This window comes from Ctenopharyngodon idella, chromosome 8, assembly GCF_019924925.1.
Source record: "Ctenopharyngodon idella isolate HZGC_01 chromosome 8, HZGC01, whole genome shotgun sequence".
NCBI lineage: Eukaryota > Metazoa > Chordata > Actinopteri > Cypriniformes > Xenocyprididae > Ctenopharyngodon > Ctenopharyngodon idella.
The window spans coordinates 16,778,191-16,796,795 of record NC_067227.1 but is presented as its reverse complement, the minus strand read 5'-3'; the positions used below and the strand labels follow the sequence as shown (position 1 = coordinate 16,796,795).

Below are 18,605 nucleotides of genomic sequence, written 5' to 3'. Positions count from 1 at the left end.
GCAAAAGCAATATAGTTGGATCACTGATTATATTTCTCTTTGATTACATTTAAAAAACTTGATTTCAGTAAACTAATGATTAGTAATAAATATGACATTTTCTTCATAGAAATTCTTTTAACAAACTATATGACCTGTCACACCATATTTTGAAATATATTAAACTTATATGACACAATTTGGTTTAACTTACTACTTTTCCAAATGGAACAAGAGCAAGTGCAAAGCTTTATTATTTTCATGCCTTAGTTATGTTTTGTTTTCCATAGATTTTATTGATAATTTCAACCACCCAGATGCAGCAGATGGTATCTTCTATAGACTAATGACAGCCTGAGCCTCAGAAGGCATGAATGAACAGACAGACAACAGAATAAAACAGCAAGTCATGCTGCTGAGCCCTGACGTCAAACTAGCTCCATGGTGACGAAGATTTTGGTCTGAGCAGAGCAGCCTCTGTTTGAAGTCAAAGAACAATCCGAAAATAACCGCTTCTATAGACATGGAGCGCACAGTGCTGGAGGATGACCACAAACCCATCCTCTTGGGAGGTTATAAGTGTAATTAGAGCCAGAGATGATCACAGTAAAGCACTCTCTTGGTCTGAGCTTATGATGAAGGGCTTGTTATCAGGTTGATTACAGCATTTCTTTTGTGTTCGATGTTGCTTCGTGGAGGCTTTTTGTCTGGGCTTTATTTATGCATGCGACTAATGAAAAGGAAACAAACAACAAGTCTTGCAGAGAAAAGAGAGGAGAGAGAAAGAGATGGAGGGACAGATGGAAGAGAGAAGATGGAGAGAGCAAGGGTGCGTAACGTAAACAAGGCCTTCTGGGAAACATTCATAATTGCTAGACAAGCAAGGACAAGATATGACGATCTAATTAAGGTGTCAGGTTTCACTTTCAGATATCATTGTGTCTGACTATCTTTTTAAAACCTTTTTAATATAGTTTATTACTATACTATTTTAATTATAAATCTTTTTTTTTTTTCAGAAATTTGTAATAAATTATGGAAAGCAAAAACGAATTTTCCTTATATTTTTTGTCTTGTTTCAAGTAAATATATTTAAAGATACCTAAAACAACATATACGTACATGTCTTAATATCTTATCAGTTTTGCTTCACTTTTTTTTTAGAGAATACATCTTAATTTTTCTTACCCCATTGCCATTGTTTTTTTTTTTACAACAGTAATTTTTATGCTTAAACAATTTAATGGGATTACATAAATTCATTATATTTTGTGGATATATTTAACTTTGAAGAGACTAAGCTGATTCAGTTATCATTAAATCATTAATTTCCTGAAGTCATTCTACACCACATTTCTGACCAGAGACCGTGAAACAGCATGAAATAGTACATTTCAGATTAAAGGAGGATACGAACAATGAAGAATAGTCCAAGCAGCCAAAGAGCAAAGACAGCAGGAAAATTATTGTATCACGACGTGTAAATCCGCAAATCAAAACCACACTGGCCTTGACTATCCTGTTTTTAAACAGCCTATATAACATTGCTGCCCTAAATAACACCATCGTCAGCTTAATAAATTTAGAGAGACCACAGCGCACAAGGCACACAGCTGACCCAAAAAAGACTGTCTCAATGGAAATTTTTCAGAGCTAAAAAGAATAATAAAGAAGAGTGAAAACATTAAAGGAAAAGTTCACACAAACATGTAAATTCACCGTCATCATTTACTCACACTCACGCCACTGTTTTCTAATGAAAGGACTGGGACTGTCAAGCTCCAAAAATACTCCATAAGACTTATTAAATAGTCTTCTGAAATCATACAACAGCTTTGTATAAGAAGCTGAAAATTAAGTTGTCATTCACTACAAATGTTGACATCTCTCCTAGCTCTTGTTGACGTGTTCATAAGAGAAAAGTCTAATGTGTGAATGAATCATTTTTTGTGTCAGATCTATTTAATTAATCGTTTATCCAGTTCACAAAACTGTCCTGATTGATCAGTTCACTAATCAGTCTGATCCAGTTCTTGAGCACTAACTCAATGATCCGGTCACAATGGTTAACAGCTCACTGGAGATGAAGATTATTAAAGAATAACTAACATTCTGGTAGTCACAAAAAGCTATCATACGGCTTATAAAGACTTGAAATATAGGTCACAACTAATTATTATAATTATATTTATATATTAAAGATAAGATGTATTTGTATCACTTAATAATTGAAGAAAGTTATTCACACTTCTATTACCTTGCGATTAGACTACTGTAACTCAATGTAAATCACCTTCAGATGGTCCCGAAAGCTGCTGCAAGGCTGTTGACATCGACCAAAAAAATATGACTATATGACTTCAATCTTAGTCTCTCTTTATTTTCTCCCGGTTTATTTTAGGATCCAGTTTAAGATGGTGTTGTTTGTTTTTAAAGCTCTTAATGACCAAGCCCCATCTTACATTAAAGATCCTCCCTTTTTCGTCTAGCAGATCCTTAAGATCTTCTAATGAAGCACTCTTGAATGTCCCACGATCTTGCCGTTTTGTTTGAGTATTATTTTATGTCATTTTATATTATGTATGCTGTTTAATTTACTTTGTTCAGCTAAGCTGTGTTTAAATGTGCTATACAAATACATTTTACTTTCTAGAAAACATTTATGATTCATTTATGGTGCTTTTGATATGCAAGTACAATGTAGAGAAAGTAATTTATTGCAGATTTGGAGTGTGTTCAAGGTTTGCGATCGTTGTGCATTTTGATGCAGTTTGAGGAATACACAATGTGTGTGGGCACATGATTCTGCTACATGTGTTATCCAAATGAACTTCTGAACCCACCACAGTATTTTGTTACCTTCTCTAACAAAGGAACTAAATGCAACATGTTAACTACAAAAAAAGACATAGAAGACACTGAATTTTCGCATCTTCTGACAGCCCTAATTTCACTCCCTCTGTCTCTTAAGGCTGTTTATTTGCTGCCAAAGGTATCGATTTAGTTTTATACTAAAAGTGCTAGAGGCTGGTGTCATACTAAAGCCAAAATATACTGATAGGTTTAGAAGCGCAACACTGCACATTGGAACACACTGGAAGAAATGTTGATGAACTACTGGATGAAATCCAGTGCAAAAACCCTGAGGAAATCATTTATGAATCTTAATTGGTGCTTTTCTGCCTTTTTGAGATTGAAATCTGTTGTCCCCACCCACTGTAGTTGGATGGAAAACAGCAACCAGTACATTAACATTTCTGTTTTCTATAGAAGAGAATGTTCATCAATAATAAGTAACTCACCTCCTCCGTTCTTCTGGCAAAGATAAGGGAAACGCCACACGTTACCCAGGCCCACCGAGAAGCCCACCTGGGCCAGGATGTACTGCAGCTTACTGTTCCAGGCAGGTCGACCGTCTTCCAGGTCGGGGGAGATGTCTGGTTTGCCTATGGGCGGAGGGCCCCCTCCTGTCATGTTCATGCTCATCTGGCTGCTCTTGTAGTCCATGGGGGCCTCCAGCGCCAGGAGGTCGGCCACAGACTCTGTAACATGCTCATTACTGTGCTCGCGCTGAGTCACTTTACTGCTTTTGGGCATGGCTGTGCCGTATTGTGGTGATCCCAACAATTAAAGGTGTGAAAGAGGAGCAGGGCAGAATGGAGGTCACAATAACTGCCCCTTTGGCTTGATACAGGTGTGGAGAATGAAGGTTTGTGCTCCTGTGAAAAGAGCATGAAAATATTAGAAATCGGGCTACAAGAGACGAAATTATGGCTATGGGATAGACCAAATCATCTTCTAAATTCATGTCCATTTGTGTTACATTTAACAAAATAATATTTTTCTGGTGTTCTGTTGGCTGTTGAATTTTATAGCTGAAGCTTAAATATTATTCTGATTTATTAAAACTATCATAGGATTGCTTTTGGCTCTGGACTATAGAATAAATTTCATAAAAAGCTAAGCAATCTGTTGTAATGGCAGCCAAGGCAGTCACTGGTAGGACAGATGGGAAGATTTTTCTGACCCTCTGCATTACAGTTTTGAACAGTACAAGCCTACTGGTATTAACCATGGTAAAATATCACCAGTTATTTGAAGGTGGAGCATGCAAGCTTATTGGCTACTAATTCAACAGGAACCAATCAGCTGTACGCTATGGAAAATGATCTGATTGCAAGCAGATGAGTTAAGGACATAGCCTGTGCCATCCAGAGTTTAATGACAGAACGTTGTATTTAACTCTTTCCTACGGAGCCCCGCACATGACATGCAAGAAAAAAAATTAAATCGTGCGCACAATTTACTATTTCGTTCCCTCGATTTATAAATCATGCTTGATTTATAAATCGAGGGAACTAGTTAGTAAATCGTGCGCACGTTTAGTAAATCGAGGGAACGATATATAAATTGTGCGCACGTTTTAGTAAATCGAGGGAACGAATTAATAAATCGTTACCTCGATTTATAAATCATGCTTGATTTATAAATCGAGGGAACTAGTTAGTAAATCGTGCGCGCGATTTAGCCTACTATTTTTTTCCTGCATGTCGTGTCTGGGGCTCCGTACTTTCCCCATTCCCTTTAACAGAATTTTTCGGAAATTCATGTTTTCACAGTTATACGGTAGAGGGTGCTATTACACATCTTCTGAAAGTGTACAGAATCTCTGTATCAAAACATAAGCAAAGAAGAAGCAGAAACAAGCGATAGAAGCATTGCTTGTGTACATCTAACAGGAAACAGCATATTAATCAAACTTTCCTAACGTTACCGGATGAAACGTTGACCCAGGAAGAGGTATAGGACTGTGCAAGCTTTGGGGATGTTTATGGACTTGATCAACTCCATCTATGTTTTGATCATTGTTCTGAATCCGATCCAAATGTAGTCTTGGACAAAAACACGTTTTTCTCAGCTTTTTGATCATAATGTTGCTTTTTAAAATGAAACCCACATTCAAGAGCTGATAAAAAAGAATGCGTGACGTTAGAATAAAATATTTTTGTTGTTGTTGTTTTTGTTTAAAAGCAGAGGCTCTGTTCTTTCTTTTCATATATTACATGTTCAGATATTCATATAACAAAATATTCTGGGGGCCATGAAAGCTTTGTGAAAATTATCAAAAATGCTGGCGCTAGCTGGCAACTTTTTAAAAAAACGCTGGCGGGGAAAGAGTTAAAGTACAGTTAAAGGTATATTTCAAATATAAAAATTAATACCTAAATAGGAACATAGTAAAAGTACAAAAGTAAACTATAAGTATGATGTTAAGTTCACTTAAAGAAAACTTAAAAGTATAGTGGCAGCATAAAACTACTAAACTAGTAATTTACTGAGAGTATACTTCAAAGTATACTTTCATAAACTAAAAAATGTGCTACAAGTATTTGACTAGTAAACTATCAGTATAGCTGTATGTTCACTTGCAGCATAGCCTAGTTGCAGTACAATCAAAATACGTAGTTGTAAACTAGTTGTGTACTCAAAGTTTACTACTGTTACACTTAAAAGTATACATTGATACACTAAAAAGTGGGCCAGTTTAGTCCAAAGTAGTTTTGAAATAGTATACTTACAAGTATACTACTAGTCCATTGATATTAGTATACTACATAAAGTGTACTTAAAAATATACTTAAACTTTACTTAATGCTGACTTCACGTGATCTCGGAATTATCGTAAATACGAGTTTCCTAGGTAAATATTGCACATGAATGCCCTCCCATTTTTGAATGCGATGAGCATTTAATCACGACTTCAGAATTGGGAATTATCAAGTTTCCGATAGCACGTGAAGGCAGCATAAGTATACTTAATAAAATTAACATGAAGTATACTTATTTTTTAAGGGTTGATGAATAGAAGGTGCAAAAGAACAGCATTTATTTGAAGTGGAAATCTTTTGTAACATGAATGTCTTTACAGTCAAATTAATACATCTTTGCTGAATAAAAGTATTAGTTTCTTCAAAAAATCTTAACCAAAACTTTTGAATGGTAGTGTATATAAATACATAATTCATTCTATAATTGATCAATAAATCAAATTTATATGGGATGATTAATAAAAGCCATTTGCACTTTGTATGGCAGAATTAACATCAAAACTCAAGCTCAATAAGTATAAAATTTCTGCATAAAAATATTAATGAGAAGACCATCAAACAACAGTGAAAGTTTTTTTAGATTTTTTCATTTTTGATGAAAATTTACATTTGCAAGTACAGTGTGGAGAAAGCTATTTATTACAGTTTTGGTGTGAGTTCAGGGTTTGCATTCATTTTTATGCACATGGTTCTGCTACATGTGTCATCCAAGTGAACTTCTGAACACAAAACTTACACAGTATTTTGTTGTCTTCCCTTACATAGGTACTAAATGCATTACCATGTTAATTTTTGTACCTTTAACAGCCTAATTTCACTCCATATAGTCTCTTAAGGCTGTTTATTTGCTGCCTAAAGTATTGATTTATTTTTTATGTTGGGTCCTAGAGGCTGGTGTCATAGTCTTAAAGGGTAGGGTCTTATCAGCAGCCTACTGGAAAGAATTTTGGTTTAGTGTTCAACTAATGGATGAGTACAAATCACAGCCTGAGATTAAAAAAGAGGCAGTCACTGACAAGCTTTTACTCTAGACCATAGGGATGCTTTTCATGATAAATAAGGGAGAGGTGATGCATGAGCTGAGATTTTTATCTACTGAATGACTAGGGAATGTGGCAACAAAGCCGCCATCTTTGCTCTTCCCACCTCTGTTTATCTTTAGTAATGAGAAGCAGCCTGAGGCACAGAAAAAAAATCTATACAGCTTATCTCAAATACAAGAGGACACAAAACGCTGCTGTGTTGCTAGGCGATGCCCACCCACCGCCCATGACAACCTACAACCCGCATTCCAAAAAGGCTCACATCTGCTTGGGGGACCATACGAGGAGAAATCCAACTACTTTTAAGAGCAAACATACACATCATATGAGATTATTAGCAAGTGCATTGTTTTTGTGACATGGTCAATGATGATAAAACCATCAAAGGGCCATCACACACTGAGTTTGAACTTTTGCACCCACTGTGAAATTTTGCACAGTGTTCAAGTCCAAAACAGCCTGTCCGGGCAGCAGGCCAGTCAGTCTTCTACGTCATTATTATGGAAGGGATTATATTTCAGTAGGGAGCAAACTAGACCTGAAGAATGCTGCTCACCCTGTGCTTAGTCAGTCTCATTTTGTTGTGTATTAACACACTCAGGGGTGCTGATCACTCATAATGCAGTGAACGCGCTTGGTCAGTTGATTCTGAGGAATTCAACTAAGACACCCAAATCTAAGCCTCCCTGCTGGTGATTGCATTTTTCAACAATTTCCCCAAGAATATAAAATGTGTTGCTGATCAGAGCCTATTATTGGGTACGGCTTCCCTTAGCAATAATGGTCTATATAACTAAATATCCTGTTGATTCAACTGCACATTATAATGTGCAAATGTACATATTATCTGTCTGGGTTGCTAGGCAATAAAGCTTGATGAAATTCTCACATCTCTGCTTCCTGTGAACCTGCATGCTCTCTATATCAGAACAGTGAGTGACAGCTCATCTATCCAGGGCTTGAGAGCATCCATGAACCAAATTTGGTCAAATCCTGGATCGAATTCCATAATAAGCAATCAAATTTCATATGTAGCAAGTAATTTATATACATCATGTTCAGGAAAAGATCACACTGATGTAATACCAAATGAATCATGTGAATTCTGAGGACTTCTCTGTATATGTCTCCAATATCCATCTTAGAAGAGTAGTACAGTGTATTTATTTGTAGGATTGCTACTACAATAATTGTACTACAATATTTCAAATATTGTACTACACACTAAATGCTTAACTGAACAGATAAATAAAGTGTTTGCTCCCTCAATGCCAGAACATTAATGTTAAGGAAAAACTAATTGGTGGCAGACATTATGAAAACCAGTAGCCTCTTTGGGTAGTGGACATAGATATTTGGGAAATTAACATGCCTTTTGGTGCAGCGAAAACTATTTAAATCTATTAACAATAAGTTGTTAATTCTTTTATTTATTATACCCTCCCAATTGAAATTGGTGTTAATGTATTAATTTTAAATATATGTACATGCCTACATTTCAACAACGTTGAATGTTTCTATAAAGAAAGACGCATAGCATGAAAATGAAAAGATGAGAAACTGGGCCACAAGAGATGAATTTTTCCTGATGAGTGTTCTGTTGGCTATTTAAAGGTACAATATGTAAAAAATTCTGTCCGCTAGAGGTCGCTACAGGCCTATTTAAAACAAAGGCGTAGCTTGATGACGCCAAGTTTGAGCGCAGAATCTTGGGACATGTGGTCTTCACCTCACAGCCGGTAGAAAATAATCGGGATAGGACTCAGGCAGAAATCATGTTCATAGATGCGATCATTAACATTACTGTAGCATGAAGCAGAGCAGGACCGAGTGTTGTGGGAGCTGAACGAGGTCACTGGAGCGATTGCGCAACACACGCCTTGCGAGCAGCGGAACTTTTATTATGCCGCAGTTGCCGGCGCTGCTTCCGCTTTTCCGGTCATAAGTATGAGGTAACACAGCTCTGTTTATCATATTAGATACATTTGAGTGTGTTGAAAATGATGTTATAACGTTACTCTGTGCGTTCGCTCGGCGGCTGCTGTGAGACACATTTGTTGCACACTGCAGTAAGCGAGATCGATTTTAGAACATCATATTAAATGCTGGATGGCTTGTGTTGATAATGGCATGGAATTAATTTTAAAACGTATTGTATGATGGAGAAAATGCTGTATTACTGTTACTAAAAATAAAGCTGCATCTGATTATGCTATGTTACTTGACAAAATAGTGTTTTTCTCTAAGGCATGGTAAAGCAGGGTACTCGCAAAAAATCAAAAAATGTAGATTTAAACAATAAGACTAAATGTGTTGAGCTATATAACAATAATTAGTTTTCTGTCTATAAATGTACCAAAACAGTTGCGCCCTTGTCTATTAAAACATGTAATATATTAAAGCGTCTTTGGTGTTTCCGTGGTTTCTACAAAATAAACCCGGAAACCGAGGGTAACGCGGATATGACGCAATTGACAGGCGACTCCTCACACGTCCCGGAGCCTTGGTTAAAATTGCTATTTTTTTCAAGATTTACAAATAGTTGGAAACATTAGGGTTAAGTACTCAAGTGAACAAAATATATAACACTGGCCTAGTGGTTTTTAGATATTTTACTGCAAAATTCTTACATATTGCACCATTAATTGTATAACTTAAGCATATTATTCTGATTTATTAAAACTCAAATGAATCTTAAGACTACAGCATTAATTTCATGAGAAGCTAAGTAATCTGTTGTAATAGAAGCCAAGGCAAGCACTGGTAGGACAGATGGGTAGTATTGAAAAGTATAGGGCTATGGTACAATAATTACATTAATTCATTTCGTAGATGTTCTTATCCAACGTGACAAATGAACACTGAAAAACAATTTATTACAAGAAACAACAATATGATAAATGATATTGTTGAAAATGCTGTTGAAATGTTTCCTTGAAAAATATTTCTTTAAATTTCTTCAAAATAAATCTTGCTGACCCCAAACATAGCCTATATAGTATTTCATTCGTTTCCAGAATGACAAACGTTGCATCAAAAAAGTAACACACATAAAAATTACTGTACATTTTACAAGAAAATACTATTTCAGTCTTTCAAAAATGTAACGTTTAAATCAATGTGTTACTTCCTGTTTCTTTGTAATTGTTCGTAAAATTTACTAGCAATTTCTGAAAACTGTTTCTATAGGCTGAACAGTTCTATAAGTGTATAGGCCTAGTCAAATGCTCATGAAAAGAAGTTCGAGTAAGAAGATAACCATAAGCCTACCATAACAACGATACAATAAGTTGTTCGACGATCAGTATCGGACGTACAACAAAACATAACTCCTGTCTTTATAACTCGATTATTTATTATAGCTTATTAATTATATCACAAGAAGAAAAACAACATTTGTGTTTTGTTTAACACATCTTGACTTTAAGATGGTGTTAACTGCCAAAAAGACAATTTGGTCGACCCCCCGAATGAGGGAGTAATTAGCGCAACAAATTGCGTCAACAAACTACTCGTTAACTTCCATACCGTAACAGTTTTCAAAATTTCACCTTTATATTCACTTTTTCAAACATAATTGTTTGGCTTAATACACAAACGAAAACGAGAAATGTAATTAAATAAATCACGTGCATCTTCGTCAGGTTTTCAGAGTAACTCGACAGCTCAAGCATCACCTGAGGATGCGCCTGACTGCAGTCACGGTCAATGATACAATTCACCTAAACCCTCCCTCATTCACTGATCTTTCACCACAAATCGACACGAGCAAAACGCTTAGCACAGTTTAAAAACACTAACACGTGGACCCCGCGGGGCTTAATGTTGTCATGTATGTGAAGAGTACCACGCGTCTTGCAGCATCCTCAAGGTCAAATATTTGTGTCACGTTGACCTAAAACTGACGCGCCTCTGATAACATGAGAAACCAAGTAAATACCAAACAAATGACCTGAAATTGCTGCTGTGAAGTATCGACATGAACTGCGTGCAGCGTGATAAAACGCTCTATACATGACTGGAATACAAAATAAGTTGCCACAAGGCAATCATCATCGATGAAAAATGTCTTGCATCTTTTTATCACGTCGCGTACTAAATGAAGAGAAAACATGGTCACTTACTGGATGTCGAAGAGTGAGAATTAGATGCGAGTGTGCTCAAATAGGTCTCAATGACTGACAATAATCAATTTGATGGCTCCCATAGAATGAATCCTCGATGATGTGCCGTTTCCGCGCTCACGACTGAACCTGTCCAGAAATGCGCAGAGTGAGTGAGCGCGCCGCCTGACGCAAAGCCCACCGCGCACTATTGTGTATTCTCTATCAGCCCAAAATAGTAACTTTGGGGTCACGCTGACACATCCGTGGGCGTTGTCCGCGACAACACTTCTAACCAACCCACTCTTTGATTTGTCTTCCAGCGGTTAAAATTCAAAGCACAACTTATTTCTCCTTACACTATTGGCAGAGAGCAAATTACTATAGGCATACGCATGAGTCACGAACTCGTTCATACGTCAGCAGACGCGTAATCTGCGCATCCCATCCCGTCCCGTCCAAATTCTGATGAAATACCTTTTGGCGATTGCAAAGTACTTACCTCCTACCTTTAAAATCCACAATGGTGTCCAAATCTGTCCAAAGGGGTACAAGTCATGTCTTATTTAGTTCAAGATAAGGTTGTTTCCCCCACATTTTAAATCAATAAACTCGATTATGAACCCATCAAAGCAGCGACAGATGACACTGGCTAAAATCTGGAGCTCTACTGATGCTTTTTCTTCTCTCAGAAAAGACAGTGTCTGCTATGAGAAAGGCTATTTCTTCGCACCTGCAGATGAGTCTGATTGTGTCTAACTCATTCTTCTTCCTGACATTGGAGGATTTATACCGTCTTTGGTTCTGGCTGGTCTGGCTCAATTGAGTTTCTTTTCAATTTTGCTGTGTGAATTGAGATGGATATCGCAGATCACTGATTAATGTCTTCAGCAGATGTTTTTTATAGCCATCCCATTAATCAGTCCTAAAGATAGAGTGTGATTTGGAATGCATCCCATAAAGCGAATAGATGGTTAATGTAAAATACTTTTGTCTGAGATCATTTTCAGATTTCCATCCTTATGAATTACAGTAGCCTAATGCACTGACTTAACTGATCACAAATCAATGCAATACTCAGCTTTTACCTTATGAGGAGACCATTAAAGGACGTTCTCCATGTTTTACAGAGACCAAAACTCTGAATGTTTAGTCCCCTGGGTAGGAGACAGAGCTGTTCGTCTGCACCTACTGTTTGGAGCCTAGAGAACAACAAACAGGTAACACATAAGCCGGATATGTGTTTGTTTATGTGTAAACGTGTGTTTGACTCACATTAGCAGATGTGGCCTAGAGAAGCAGATGTCTAAAGAGTACCAAAGAGAGACTTTTTAGGGGCCGGATACACTTGCAGAAACACCACCTGTGTTTTCATAGTGCTAAATGTCCTGACCCTGACAGAATTGACTTTTCTGCATATTCTGCATTGATGAGAATTTCCCGCACTACTTATATTGGAAAATCTGTGGTATTGATAATTAAAAAGGACTACACTCTTAATGATCACAGAAAGCATAATTAAATTAACCAAAATATTTAATGAATTTACTGTAAATATCATAAATCACTTTGTACTTGAACGAACTGAAGCAAAATTAGTAAAAACGTATAATTCATAGGATATAAATTACGATTTCTGACGTAGAAAATGTTTCTGTTATTTAAATTACTGAATTAATTGAATTTACTGACATTTTTTGATGTTTTTATTGAAAACGTTATGATTTAAGACTTTGTTTCTGAATAAAAATTAATTAAAATCACTGAAAATGGATATTATATTGACCACAATATGAAAGTACATATATTATTTCCAGTTCTGGGGGTAATGCATTACAAGTAACTTAAGTAATCAGATTACTTTTTCAAGTAACTAATAAAGTAACGCATTACTTTTAAATTTACAACAAAATATCTAAGTTACTTTTTCAAATAAGTAACGCAAGTTACTTTGTTTTCCCATGTACTGACTGAAAGCTCTCCTGTCCCCATGTTGAGAAAAATTGCGAGTAAGAGAGAGAGAATTGTGTGTAAACATGACAGTTATTGTAGTTCTAGACTAAATATGAGCATTTACTCATCTCACTTGCACAAAAACAGAGTCAGTATTCCTCAAAATGAATAAAAACAGTTAAATGCAATCTGAGAATATTGCACAAACCTGCAATAATTAAATATATCAAATTAAACAAATATACTCGGCCCAGGTGAGAAAAAGTAAAGCAAAAGTAATTTAAACCATTACTTTCCATAAAAAGTAACTAAGGAACGCAATTAGTTACTTTTTTAGGGAGTAACACAATACTGTAATGCATTACTTTTAAAATTAACTTTCCCCAACACTGATTATTTCTATACAGAATTTTTGAATACATTATATTTTGTGTGGGCCCTGATAATTATGAACGTATCAAGACCTATAACAATTAAAAGTTAAAGATATGTTTATTATTTAAAAATGTTCATGAAGTAGTTCTGCAAATATAAAGCAAGATTTACCATGGACGAACATCTCAAGCAGTAATATTATATCTTCTAGATAAAAACATTCATTTTAAAAAAGAAAACTGCTCGAGGTCATTTTTTAGATGTCTATTAATAAGAATTTAGTACAATTATTTTTTTCATTGGCTCCTTTTAGGGATGAATGTTAATTAATAATAAACACGAGATTCCTGTTCTATGGAAATCTACAGATGGGCGTAGATTCCGTGTGGGCCTTGTCATAGCCCATGTGACTACGTTCAGAAATACGTATCTACTAGGTAAACTCTAGTAAGGCACAATGAGGATTTGAGCACCCCCCTTTCCACAGATGTCTAAGACACCGGGATGCTGCATGCAGACGTGCACAAACACAGCTAAAAATAGGACTGAAGTATCCAGCAATTCCCTCCTTGTGTTAAAGCCTGTAGCTCTGGGCACGCTGGAGCATCCTCAGCCCTGCAGCGAGCGTGTGTGTGTGTGTGTGTGTGAGAATCACGAGGCTCTAGCTCTCTCTCATGGAGCACAGAGAGCTGCTCACCCTTCTCATGTGACTCACCTCGCCAGGGCTCACTGCTGGGATCTGTTGCTATGGCAACAGCAGATCATATGATTCTGACTCATTCGCTGCGTGTATGTGTGTGTACGCGTACTTGGGATTATGTTCTGGTGGCATGAATGAGCCATGTTGGCACACGCATGTCAGATCATGGTAAAAGGGATGCCTATCTACTTGCAATCTGAAATCACACACTGCACGTGTCACCTAACCTAAGACTTCTACTAAACGCAAACACAGTACACATCATTAGCCATAGCACCAGTGTTTTATACAACCATAACAGTCGAATCCCTGCTGGCACAAGATAAATAACTATACAGCATAAGGTACAGTCCCTAATTGCTGCAAACACAGCATCTGAACGCAGAACTTATGTAAACGTACAAGCAATATTACTATGGGGGAATATGGAAATGTGAAGTTATATCAGATTGTAAATGCCTTACTTTTGAGTTTATGCATCTTAAATCTTTTGAACCTACATAGACCAGTGTTGTTATTGCTAATAAATAAAAATTTAGCTAAAGCATGCGATACACGATTTCCTCTGCCGTACCACACTGTGAGGCTGTAACAGTGGTCCCAGAGAGAGCCTTTAATTATTGAGAACTTGCTGGCGTCACTGTGACCTTGAGAGAAGTGCATTTGTGTGGATGCTTTACACTGGCACACACATGCTAACCTGATGCATTACACCAGATTTAGACAGCGCAGAAAGCGGTATTCATCTCTAGAAAAAAGAGAGGATGAAAAGAAGGTATTTTTAAACACTATTAATGAGTCTTCTAAAACTTGCAACTAAGGTCTGTCATTCAAACGTCCATGAACTCCACATCCCGCCTCTGAGTTGATAAGACTTCACACTGTTCACAGGCTCATTTGCACGCACAGGCTTCAGGAAACCAGCGGAAGGGATATTTATCACCGGCCTAATGGGGCATGCAGCAAGGCTTGAATTTACAACATGGCCGCACGGGGCATTTTATCTGGGGAAATTATGACACAGCAGGGATAGTGGAGAGGAAGATAGAAAGCAAGAGGGAAAGTAGAGTTATTAAACAAAACTAGTAGAGTGTGCACTATCAAATTGGGCCTTAAAGAACTATTCACCCATGAATGAATACATTTTTACTCACCCCAATTTTATTTTCTTTCATCCATGAGATACAAAAATGGTAGCAATTTATTTTGACATTCACTTTAGACATTCTACTAACTATGAGTAACTACATGTTAACTTCCAGTCATTAAAATGTTAGTAGAGTGTCTGCTTAATATCTGCTAACACTTTATTTTGATGGTCCTCCAACAGACATTCTACTGACTATAAGTAACTTTGCAAGTAGTACGTCAGCTTATTCTACTAACTATAACCCTAACCTAACAGTCTACTAATACTCTAATGAGAGTTAGTTGACATGTAGTTGCAAAGTTACTAAGTTAAATGTCAAAAGTGGATCGAAATAAAGTGTAACCAGTGTAGTGTTGTCAAAATTACAGACCGCGAAACCAAGTCGGTAATGAAATTTTAAAAATGTGACACTTTGAGCGCTCGTAAACACCTCTGATTGGCCTTTGTGTTCACAAGCTTATCAGATATGTCTGTGATTGACTATAATGATCAATGCTTCAAAAACATGTTCTAAATAGACATCAATGATGCTCTTCACCAAGCACTTACACAGATTGTCTTTTTGTGTGTCACAGGAGACTACAACACAGCAAGTTGGAATCACAAATCATTAGTGATTCATTTTAGCGATTTTATCATTTTGAAAGTCAATGGGACACAATCACGTTGCACGAGAAACACACTGAAATTTAAGGCTTTATTCAGTCTCAAATAAAATCAAACATTGATCAATGTATGCATACTACATCAGATATGGCCTCGTGATATATTCAATCATTAAAATAGGGCAAATAATTAGAAAAGCCTCTAAACAAACTCCCACAATGGCAAATGGAAGCTTCCAAATCTGTATCCAAATACTCAGCGGTAAGAGAGAAATTTTACAGTGCTGCCAGTCTGCCATTTGTCAGCATCAGTGTGATCCAAAAAAGTGCTGTTCCTTTTTTTGTGGCCGTGTCTATGCTCACATTCTTCACTTGTAAACATTACAAAATTAGGATGAATAAAGCTTGAAAGAGTGGGAGAACAAGAAACAAAGCTTATTATAGGCAAAGTATGGTGCATAATCTGGTACTCTGCCTGTTATTTATTTAAAACACTCCATGTAATGACATTCAGAATTTAACTTCTTACCCTGGACTCAGATTTAATGACCCATGGTGTCTTATCTCACTTTCTGTGCCTTTTAACTGCCTTTGACACACCGTATTTCCCCTAGCCTTGTACCTGACAGAAGCGACCTGTACCTCTTGCACAGTCTGTCCGAGACTCAGAGGCTTGGAAATGTAATTGCCTGATTGTGTATGCACACCACATCTTTTTCTCCTGCAGTGAAGTCAGACTTATACATTTACATGGATTGAACCATTAATGATGTATGCTCAGTCCCTTCAGGAGCAGACAACAAGACCAATCACTGTGTAACCGACATCTAATGACCTTAATCACAGAGAAGACGACAAGGGAAATGGGTGAGATACAGCTGTAATTCAGGTGTCATGAATCGGGGTGTGTGTTACACTGACAGGATATGAAGCACAGAACATATTTCAGGACGAAGCTGGTCTGAGCACTATAAGCCTGCTGTTAAGGGCCGGCTGACGTCATAATCTCCTGCTGCAACATTACGTATCATAAACAGGATGGCGATACAGATTTTGTCAGTGCCAAAGGTGGAGCTACAGGGATGCTTTTGATTTGGGCTTGATTCCAGTTAGATATGTGCTGTGACAGCACGCATGTTTACAGACTTTCAGCTCAACTGACACAAATACAAAAAAATATGACAAAAAAAGATTCTATCAAATGATTAAAAGGGGCACTGATATCAGAATTTGTCCTAAAATTAATAAACATTCTTATGTATGTGTTTTAGTATCGATAGAACTATCATTTTTATTGGAAAGAAATAGAAAATGGTAGAGGAGGTTGGAACAGAAGGCACAAAACCATCTGTATCACAACCTGCCAATGAGATGGTCAGTCCCCACTCGCCACACAGATAAAGGGAACACTGATGATATGCAATATATGATAATATATAAAAAGAGATAAAAAGAGAAAAAAAGAGAACATAGATTATATATATATATACACAGGTGCATCTCAATAAATTAGAATGTTGTGGAAAAGTTCATTTATTTCAGTAATTCAACTCCAATTGTGGAGTTAAACTCATGTATTAAATAAATTCAATGCACACAGACTGAAGTACTTTAAGTCTTTGGTTCTTTTAATTGTGATGATTTTGGCTCACATTTAACAAAAACCCACCAATTCACAATCTCAATAAATTAGAAGACTTCATAAGATCAATAAAAAAAGGATATTTTAAACAGAAATGTCAGGTTTCTGAAAAGTATGTTCATTTCTATGCACTCAATACTTGGTTGGGCCTCCTTTTGCATGAATTACTGCATCAATGCGGCGTGGCATGGAGTCGATCAGTCTGTGGCACTGCTCAGGTGTAATGGAAGCCCAGGTTGCTTTGATAGCGGCCTTCAGCTCACCTGCATTGTTGGGTCTGGTGTCTCTCATCTTCCTCTTGACAATACCCCTTTCTCTATGGGGTTCAGGTCAGGCGAGTTTGCTGGCCAATCAAGCACAGTAACACCATGGTCATTGAACCAGCTTTTGGTACCTTTGGCAGTGTGGGCAGGTGCCAAATCCTGCTGGAAAATGAAATCAGCATCTCCATAAAGCTTGTCAGCAGAAGGAAGCAAGAAGTCCTCTAAAATTTCCTGGTAGATGGCTGTGTTGACTGTGGACTTCAGAAAACACAGTGGACCAACACCAGCAGATGACATAGTAGCCCAAATCATCACTGACTGTGGAAACTTCACACTGGACTTCTGTGCCTCTCCACTCTTCCTCCAGACTCTGGGACCTTGATTTCCAAATGAAATGCTAAATTTACTTTCATCTGAAAAGAGGACTTTGCACCACTGAGCAGCAGTCCAGTTCTTTTTCTCCTTAGCCCAGGTAAGACACTTCTGACATTGTCTTTGGTTCAGAAGTGGCTTGGTGCGTGGAATGTGACAGTTGTAGCCCATTTCCTGAAGATGTCTGTGTGCGGTGGCTCTTGATGCACTGACTCCAGCTTCAGTCCACTCCTTTTGAAGCTCTCCCCAGTTCTTAAATTGGCTTCGCCTGACAATCTTCTCAAGCCTGCGGTCATTCCTTTCACTTGTACACCTTTTCCTACCACACTTTTTCCTTCTAGTCAACTTTCCATGAATATGCTTTGGCACAGCACTCTGCGAACAGCCAGCTCTTTCAGCAATGACCCTCTGTGGCTTACCCTCATTGTAAAGGGTCTTGATGATCGTCTTCTGGACAACTGCAGACAACTGAATGGTAATTTAATAGAACTTGAAATTAAATATTCTAATAATTTGAGTTATTTATTTTTTTGATTTTGATGAGCAGCAAGCTGTAATCATCAAAATGAAAACAAAAAAGTCTGGAAAAATTTTACTTTATGTCTAATAAATCTAGAATATATTTAAGTTTTACTTTTTGAATTAAATTACAGAAAAAAAAAAAAAACTTTTTCATGATATTCTAATTTATTGAGATGCACCTGTAATCTATATATGTATATATTGCGTGTGTAATATATATATATATATATAAAATGTAATCTGTGATTATTTTCCCACAGTCTAATGCATTGATGCATTGTGCTTTTGT

General features: G+C 36.9%; 1 protein-coding gene across 1 annotated transcript in view; it reads right to left on the bottom strand.

The window, feature by feature from the left end:
• Nucleotides 1–11,112, bottom strand: part of slc6a17 (solute carrier family 6 member 17) — a 30,372-nt gene extending 19,260 nt beyond the window's left edge. The window contains exons 1-2 of the mRNA XM_051904083.1: nucleotides 10,756–11,112; nucleotides 3,282–3,698 (exon numbers count right to left, since the gene is read on the bottom strand). Of these exons, the coding sequence (XP_051760043.1) occupies nucleotides 3,282–3,576 (295 nt within the window). The 5' untranslated portion in view covers nucleotides 3,577–3,698; nucleotides 10,756–11,112. The remainder of the gene's footprint in view (nucleotides 1–3,281; nucleotides 3,699–10,755) is intronic.
• Between the last annotated feature and the right edge of the window lie 7,493 nt (nucleotides 11,113–18,605).